This window comes from Belonocnema kinseyi, chromosome 1, assembly GCF_010883055.1.
Source record: "Belonocnema kinseyi isolate 2016_QV_RU_SX_M_011 chromosome 1, B_treatae_v1, whole genome shotgun sequence".
NCBI lineage: Eukaryota > Metazoa > Arthropoda > Insecta > Hymenoptera > Cynipidae > Belonocnema > Belonocnema kinseyi.
Genome location: NC_046657.1, coordinates 34,299,921 through 34,308,426, shown reverse-complemented (window position 1 = coordinate 34,308,426; position 8,506 = coordinate 34,299,921). Strand labels below are relative to the sequence as shown.

General features: G+C 28.1%; 1 protein-coding gene across 1 annotated transcript; it reads left to right on the top strand.

Annotated features, from left to right (window-relative positions):
• The first annotated feature begins 398 nt into the window (after positions 1-398).
• On the top strand, positions 399-7,225 carry LOC117171861 (cytochrome P450 4C1-like). Its single transcript, XM_033359500.1, has 11 exons — positions 399-452; positions 630-788; positions 855-967; positions 5,057-5,147; positions 5,383-5,568; positions 5,661-5,733; positions 5,936-6,062; positions 6,136-6,285; positions 6,375-6,606; positions 6,763-6,942; positions 7,043-7,225. Exons 1-11 carry the CDS (start codon positions 422-424, stop codon positions 7,198-7,200), a joined length of 1,500 nt encoding a protein of 499 aa, XP_033215391.1. The 5' UTR covers positions 399-421; the 3' UTR covers positions 7,201-7,225.
• The last annotated feature ends 1,281 nt before the right edge of the window (positions 7,226-8,506 follow it).

The following is an 8,506-nucleotide window of genomic DNA, read 5'->3' as shown; positions in this document are numbered from 1 at the left end:
AATACTGAAATTTAAAAAAAAATTTAATTCTTGCTTGAAACACTTTAATGTGCATTTATTTTAAAAAACACTGTTCTTCAATTGCTTAAAGAAGAAGAAGGTTGGAATTCAAATTTCGCGCTGAATCGCGGCATCCTAGTGCCACGTTTAAACGTAACCTCTAACTTTGAGTTAATTCTAGCGCGAAATTTCAAATTTGTTTATATTACAAAATGAGACAAAGAAGTTAAAAATATAAAATTCTAATTGTGATTAAAAAAAATTAATTTCGATTTTTATCATTCTTGTAACCAATAGAAATAAGTAACTTCTATTGGTGGGAGTATATTGAATAACAATAGGGATATCTTGTTCTAACAATAAGACTTCCTTTCAGTTTCGAAAGTATTTAGTTTTAAACGTGCAGTACGCGCCTTTAGTCATGATTCCAGAAATTTCTATTCGCTTCTCAGGTAAATACAAAAATCCGAAACAAGCAAAAATATATTTTTTTATTATTTAAAATGATTCAATTTTATTCCATTTTATTTCAATCTCAAATTAAAATTTAACGATTTTTTTGTACCAAAGTCTACTTTTTTATGAATGAAAAAATAATAAAAAAATTTACTAAACAAATTTTTTTCCAGATATTTTAATAGTTGCAACAGCGGGATTTTTGATATCATGCTTGGTTCGGATTTATCAACAAAAATTGATTAAATTTTTTAAACTGGCTCTTATTTTACCAGGACCTCGAGCTTATCCTTTAATTGGAAATGCTCTCGAATTTGCCTGTGAACCAAAGGGTATTTAAAATTGATATACGTCTTTTTTTAATTTTCTCTGCTTATTAGAATGATTATTTTTTGCAGATGTATTAAATCGTATTACCAAAATTGTTATACCTTATATTAATTCGAGCCCGATGAGAATATGGATGGGACCAATATTTGTTGTGGTTATCACAAAGCCTCGAGATATTGAGGTAATATGAAAAATATAAATAATTTAAATAAATTAAATTAAATCAGTAAAATTGTATAAAAATAAAAAATTTGTACGTGAATATAAATAAATAATTAAATAAAGAGTAAAAAGACTTTCCAAGAGTATTTCAAAGAGTTTCTTCAATGCGAACGAAAAAATATGGTGGACTTCCTTCATGCAAACTGAATAATTTTAATTATTCCAGTCTCGTTGTATTCTTAACGACATCTTTTTCGCTTCCTTGCATGTACATAGACCACTTTTACAATATTTGTTATTGCGCCTGCATTCGCAATTACGAATTCCACTTTCGATATCAAGGCTTTCAATGATAGACATGAGCTGAATAAAAATACAAAAATAAAATTCCAACCTTAGATATATTCAAAAACATATAAATAAATCGCTTTAACGTCTTGAATAATACAAAGATTACAAACAACTATTAGAGAGGCATTAGAAAAATATTTAGAAGCTTTCAAAAATAATTGTTAATTTAATTCGATAAACAGATTTATTTTATCCCGAGATGATTTTAAACATGAACGGACGACCAATTGCAGAAGGTCTTAGTAATTAAAACAAAATACGAGTTGGAAATTTAAATTTCGCGCCATATTTATAAAGTGTCACACTTAAACATAACCTAAATTTTGAAGCTGTAGCGTGGAATTACAAAATTAAAAAGATTCTTTTAAAACGCTTTCAAACCTTGTATGATTAATATTTTTAAATTATTCTTATTTTGGCAAATTATAATTGTCATCATTATTTTTCTTTTAATTTCTGGGAAAATTTAGAATGATTTTATTTCAAACGATTAATTTCTTAAGAAAATTAAAAAAACATTTAAAAATAGAATAAAAATATTTCAAAAGATCTCTGGAAAAATTTTAAATGATTAATTTTCAGTTCTTCGAATATGCAAAAAAATAATCTGGAAGAATTTAAGGCAGTTTTTATGATATTACTGGATTGAACAAATTTTACTATAAATTTTAAAGAGTTTGGAAGATTTTAAGGATTTTCTTCTAGTTCCTCAGGATGTTTAAAATATTGAAGAAAAACTTTTAATTTTATCGAAATATATTTAGAAGATTTGGAAGTTTCGTAAAGATTTGAAAATAATTTAAATCTTGAGAAGATATTCAACATTTTAAAGCAGTATCTAGATTTTTGAAGATTTCAAAATAAAATTCCGAAGTTTTTTAACAATTTTGAAACGTTTCAAGAAACTAAAAAATTTTCCTAAGATTTCTATAAACATTGCAAATTATCTTTTGTTTAAAAAAATTAATTTTAAGAGAAAATTAAAAAAAATTTGAAAACATTTAATATTCGTGTATTATAAAAACAAATTTTTTGATGTTTCTAGAAAAATAATTTTGAATAATGTTTATATTTTGAAAAATCAATTGAACATTTTTTAAAAATAATTTTAAGAAAATATTTGAAAAAGATTCTTAAACATTTCAAAATATAACATATAATTTTAAAATGTATTCAGAAGCTTAAAAAAATTTCAAATATAAGTTTAATTTCAAAAAATTTCAAACTAAATGTAGGTTTTTGAAGGTTTGAAAATAATTTTGAAAACATTGTAAGATTTCTGGCAACATGTTTAAATACACAGCCACACAAAAAAAATAAGTGTGCGGATCTGGTAACAAGACACACGTATTCCTATTGATTTTGGGGCGCTAAATTCAAATTCGGTATCAAAAATCACCCATCACGTCATGGTTAAGCCATAATCTCAAAAACGACGAAAAATCATGCACTGAGGCAAATAAATTTAAAAATAATGCCAGTGATGGAAATATTCAGTTCAAAAACAAGTCGACAACTGTGAAGGATCAAGCCTTGCCTAATATCAACTTATTTAACATAACTTTACCCAACAGAACCTGACCTCACCTAACCTGAATTAACAGAAATTTATTGAACTACACGTAAAGCTCTGGAAGCAAATTTTCCCAGTAGCAAATGTGTGCTACATCGAATGGGTCAACTCCAGCCTAACCTAGAAATAAATCTAACCTAGCCTAACCTAACCTAACCTCACGAAACACAATTAAACTGATTGTGTTGTCCCGTTGTGTTTGCGGTACCGTTTGAATCAGCTTGGGCTTAACCTGCAAAGAGGTCAAACTTATCCTAACCTAAAAAAACCTGACCTAACATATCCTAACCTAACTTAACTTCACGTAACACAATTAAACTCATTGTGTTGTCCCGTTGTGTTTGCGGTACCGTTTCATTCAGCTTCGGCTTAAGCTACATAGAGGTTTAACCTATCCTAACCTAAAAAAACCTTACCTAACCTAATCTAGCCGAATGAAATTCAACCACACGTGTGTGGTTGTATGTAAGCGTACGGTTCTCAGTCTGAAATGTGTGCTATATTTAATAGGTTAACTCGATCTTAACCTACAAATGAATCTAACTTAACAGAACCTAATGAAATTTTACTTAACGCAACACAACTTAACTTAAGTGTTCCCCTTGTAACGCAATAAAATTCATTTAATTGTACTACAGGTGGTTAAAAATTTAGACGCACATTACTCATTTAAAGAAACTTAGAACTACAAGTAGAATTGATCCCATTTCAATTAACCTGACAATGTTTGTATCAATTAAAATGTCGAACTATAACTTAAACACGCAAATGAATAAGAGTTTTATTGAAAATTTTTTTCTCTCTGCTTTTCTTAAACTAAAGGGATATATTTATACTATCTTTCGTGTTTACATTTTATCTTGCTTTTTATCGTAATTAAATTGATTTATAGACCTACTTCAATCTATTTTCTGGCTGCTATAACGTGCCCTTTTTTCTTCATTTGTAGGTTAAGATCGAGTTAACCTATTAAATATAGCACACATTTAAGACTGAGAACCGTACGCTTACATAGCTACACGTGTGGTTGAATTTCATTCGGCTAGGTTAGGTTTGGTTAGGTCTTGTTAGGTTAGGATAGGTTAAACCTCTATGTAGTTTAAGCAGAAGCTGAATGAAACGGTACCGCAAACACAACGGGATAACACAATGAGTTTAATTGTGTTACGTGAATTTAGGTTACACGTGTGGTTGAATTTCATTCGGCTAGGTTAGGCTAGGTTTTGTTAGGTCAGGATAGGTTAAACCTCTATGTAGTTTAAGCCGAAGCTGAATGAAACGGTACAGCAAACACAACGGGATAACACAATGAGTTTAATTGTGTTACGTGAAGTTAGGTTAGGTTAGGTTTTTTTAGGTTAGGATAGGTTTGACCTCTTTGCAGGTTAAGACCAAGCTGATTCAAGCGGTACCTCAAACACAACGGGACAACAGAATCAGTTTAATTGTGTTTCGTGAGGTTAGGTTAGGCTAGGTTAGATTTACTTCTAGGTTAGGCTCGAGTTGACCCACTCGATTTAGCACATATTTGCTACTGGGAAAATATGCTTCCAGAGCTTTACGTGTAGTTCAATAAATTTCTGTTAATCCAGGTTAGGTGAGGTCAGGTTCTATTGGGTAAAGTTATGTTAAATAAGTTGATATCAGGCAAGGGTTGATCCTTCACAGTTGTCGACATGTGTTTGAAGTGAAAATTTGCATCACAGGCATTATTTTGAAATTTATTTGCCTCAGTGCATGATTTTTCGTCATTTTTTGAGGTTATGGCTCAACCATGACGTGATGGGTGGTTTTTGATACCGAATTTGAATTCAGCGCCCCAAAATCCATAGGAATACGTGTGTCTTGTTACCAGATCCGCACACTTTTTTTTTGTGTGATTGTGTTATTTTTTATTTTGAACAATTAATTTTAGGATTTTTAACTTTTGGCATTTTTAAAGAATGTTTAGAAAAATTCAAAACGATGCTAAAGATATTTAAACATGGGGCAATTGAACATTCTTAAATAACAAACCCCTAATTTCAGAATTCGGGAAATTCTCTGAATTCGAAGAATTCAGAGGATGAAGGGAATTCCAAGAATTTTGGGAATCCCAAGGATTTGAAAATAATTGAGATGTAAAAAATCATTTTGAAATTCATTGCTAATCCCATTTTATGAAAAAATTTATTTCATCTCTAGATCATATTAAATAGCCAGCAGGCGATTAATAAAGGATTCCATTATAAATTTCTAAAACCATTCATTGGAGACGGCCTCATCAGTGGATCGGGTAAAAAAATTATTATTCGTTTTACTATAAAAGACAAAAAATACGATTTTCGAAATTTGAATTTCGCGCCACAATTACAAAGTACCGCACTTAAACATAACCTCAGTTTTTAAGCTGTGACGCGAAATTGCAACATTGGACAAATTGATATAAAACACTTTCAAAGCTCTTATTAATATTTCTGAATCCTTCTCATTTTTTTACATTAATTTTAATCATTGAAAAATTGTTTCAGGTCCAATGTGGAAGAAGCATCGAAAAATGGTATCACACATAATGACCCAAAAAGTCCTGGATGGATTTTTGGAAGTTTTTGATCGACATAGTCAGAATTTAATAGAAAAATTAAAATTTGAATCAGACGGAAAAATTATTGATATTATGGGACCTATTGAAGAATGCACTGTCGATCTTGTCTGCGGTATTTTATATTCAAAGATGCAAAGAATATTAATAATCCATAATCTCGATTACAATCATGTCTGACCATGAATTTATTAATTTTCTTTTCAGAAAGTGTGATGGGATGTTCTGAGATTAACTCATTCATCGATTCTGATCAAAACTTTATACATTATTCTGCCGAGTAATTTTATTTATTGTAATAACGATATGCAATCCTTTTAGAAAAATACTATTTGTAATTCTTTAAATCGAAATAGAAAACATTTTACTATTTAAATTTCGCGCCAGAAGCACCTTCAATTTTCAGGTTATGTTTAAGCGTTGTCGTATGTAATTCTGGCGCGAATTTTGAATAGCAACATAAATAATTCATAATTTTGTAGAATGTACAGAGTTGTTCACGATCGAATGATGAAAATCTGGCTCTATCCTGACTGGATTTATAAATTAACAGAAAATTATAAAATACATGCTAGAGGCCAGAAAGTCCTCGAAAATTTTGTGAACAAAGTAAAATAAATTATTTTTTTGGATACAAAATTTTAATAATAATAATATATCAATTGCATTATAATAATTACAGTGCATAGCGGAAATGAAGAAAAAGAAAAAACTCGGAAAATCTGAAAATGTTAAATCCATTTTGGAGCGACTTTTGGATAATATAGAAAATTCTGGAATACAAATTAGCGATGAAGAACTTAAGGATGAGATGATCACACTTTACTTGGCGGTATATTTTTTACAATATCAAGAACAAATTAAATTTTTTATAATGTTAAGTATATATATATATATTTTTTTTTTTAAATGTAATTTCAGGCACAAGATACTTTGGCTGTAATAAGCAGTTTTGCTATTTTAATGTTAGGAATTCATGAAGAAATTCAGGAAGAAGCTAGAAAAGAAGTTGAGAAAATTCTTGGCAATGATCGAATTACTTCTGAAAATATTTCTGAATTAAAAGTCGTGGAAAAAATTATTAAGGAAACTTTGAGACTTTTTCCGATTGCTCCTATTATGGGGAGGACTTCCACGGGCGAAATAAAATTGGGTAAAGGTTGTTTCCATTTAAATTTCGCGCCACCATGATGTCATAACTTGAGGTTATGTTTAAATGTGGCACTACAATTTTATGGCGCCAGATTTAAATTTCTTATTTATTACTTGTGTATTTTATTACTTGAGCATAATTATAATTTTTTTTTAGATTCTTGTACGATACCAGAGAATTGTCAAGTAATTTTAGTTCCTTTTATGACTCATAGAAATTCGAAATATTGGGAGGAACCAGAGAAATTTAATCCGGAGAGATTTACCTCTGAAGCAATTGCAAAAAGAGAACCATTTTCTTTTATCCCGTTTAGCGCTGGCCCCATGGGTTGCATTGGTCAGTATTTTCAGAAATCAAACAAATTTGTTAGTAAAATTTAACTTTTAACATGAAAATAGAGAATTTAACGGGAAACAAATTTTCTTTTATTTTTTAGGGCAAAGATACGCGATGATGAGTTTGAAGGCGATAATTTCGAATATGGTGCGAAATTTTAAAATCAGTTCTGAACTTGAAATGAAAGATATAAAATTAAAAACTGACATTTCTGTTCGATCTGTAAATGGTTACAAAGTCTTTTTAAAAAGCAATTAAAATTATTTTCACACAGAGGCTTAAAAATCGGTAATTTGAAATTATTTTTATGTTTCTTAGAATTCTTAAAAAGCATCTAAAATTTATTTCGTCTTAGATTTCCATTTCCATTTTTTGAAATCTTCTTAAGATTTAAATTATTTTTATATCCTTGCAAAACTTTTAAAACTTCTAAATAGATTTTGAAAAATTTCAATTAAATTTTTAGAAAACATTTCAGATGTTCTGAAATCTTTTTTAAATGTCCTCTTAAAAATTAATTTTTCATTGTAAAAAATAATTCAAGATTTTCCCAGGAATCTTAGGAAAATTGTTTAATTTATTGAAAATAAAATCATTCTTAATTTTCCTGAAAATTAAAAAATCTACACCATAAAGAAATTCTTCTAAATTAAAAGAATTTGTAATAAATTGTAGAAAAATTTTGAATCAATTAAAAAAATATTTAGATGTTTTGCAAAAAATTCAAAAATAGTTAAAAAATTTAAAAGATTACAAAAAATCATAACCAAAATTTTAAGAAATGTTGAATAATGAATTTTGAAAGAAAATTGAAAAAAAATTCAAAACATTTTAAATGATTTTCTAACATTTCGAAAACGAATGTAGAAAATTTTGTATTCTGCATGATTAAAAAATTTTAGTAAAAATTCGAATAAGCCTAAAAGATATTTGAATGTTTCAAGATAGTAATATTCTAAGAAAATATAAAATCATTTTTTTTCGACAAATTAATTTGAAGAGAATATTCACAAAAATTGTAAAACATTTTGAAAGATTTCCAAAATCGTTGAGAAAGAATATGGAAGATTTTAAGAAATTTTTTTAATATTGTAGGATTTTTTTATTTATTTTAAGAATCACTTAAATAATTTTTTTTAATACTTAGAAGTTATGGAATATTTTCAAGTAATTTAAAATCCGAAAAGACTTCAAAATTTTATGAAAATTTCAAGTCTGTTATTTTAAAACTTAAAAATATTTCCAAAAAATTATGAAATATTTTTTAATTCATTCGTAATTTTGCATTCAATAAGAAAGACAATATTGATAAAATATTTGAAAATTTATTTCAGGCTGTTTCTTTCCTGAAAAACGAAAAAATGTAATATTTAAGCAAACAAGAAAAAAATATTGTTAAAAATACAAATAATTGTTTTATTTCACCAAGCATTCGACCCTATAATATATCATTTATTAATAAATATTTATGAAACTCTTGCTCTAGAAGTATTACAAAACCAGTGTTTCTGGTTCAAGTTCCTTGAATTTTCATCGTTCTGATTGCACTTTTTCAGAAACGTAT

Excerpts from the sequence above, each read along its gene's own strand:
- LOC117171861 (XM_033359500.1), top strand. The coding sequence starts at position 422 with ATGATTCCAGAAATTTCTATTCGCTTCTCAG. Across the intron at positions 968-5,056 it reads CAAAGCCTCGAGATATTGAG|ATCATATTAAATAGCCAGCA; the intron begins GTAATATGAAAA and ends TTTCATCTCTAG. Across the intron at positions 6,607-6,762 it reads CACGGGCGAAATAAAATTGG|ATTCTTGTACGATACCAGAG; the intron begins GTAAAGGTTGTT and ends ATTTTTTTTTAG.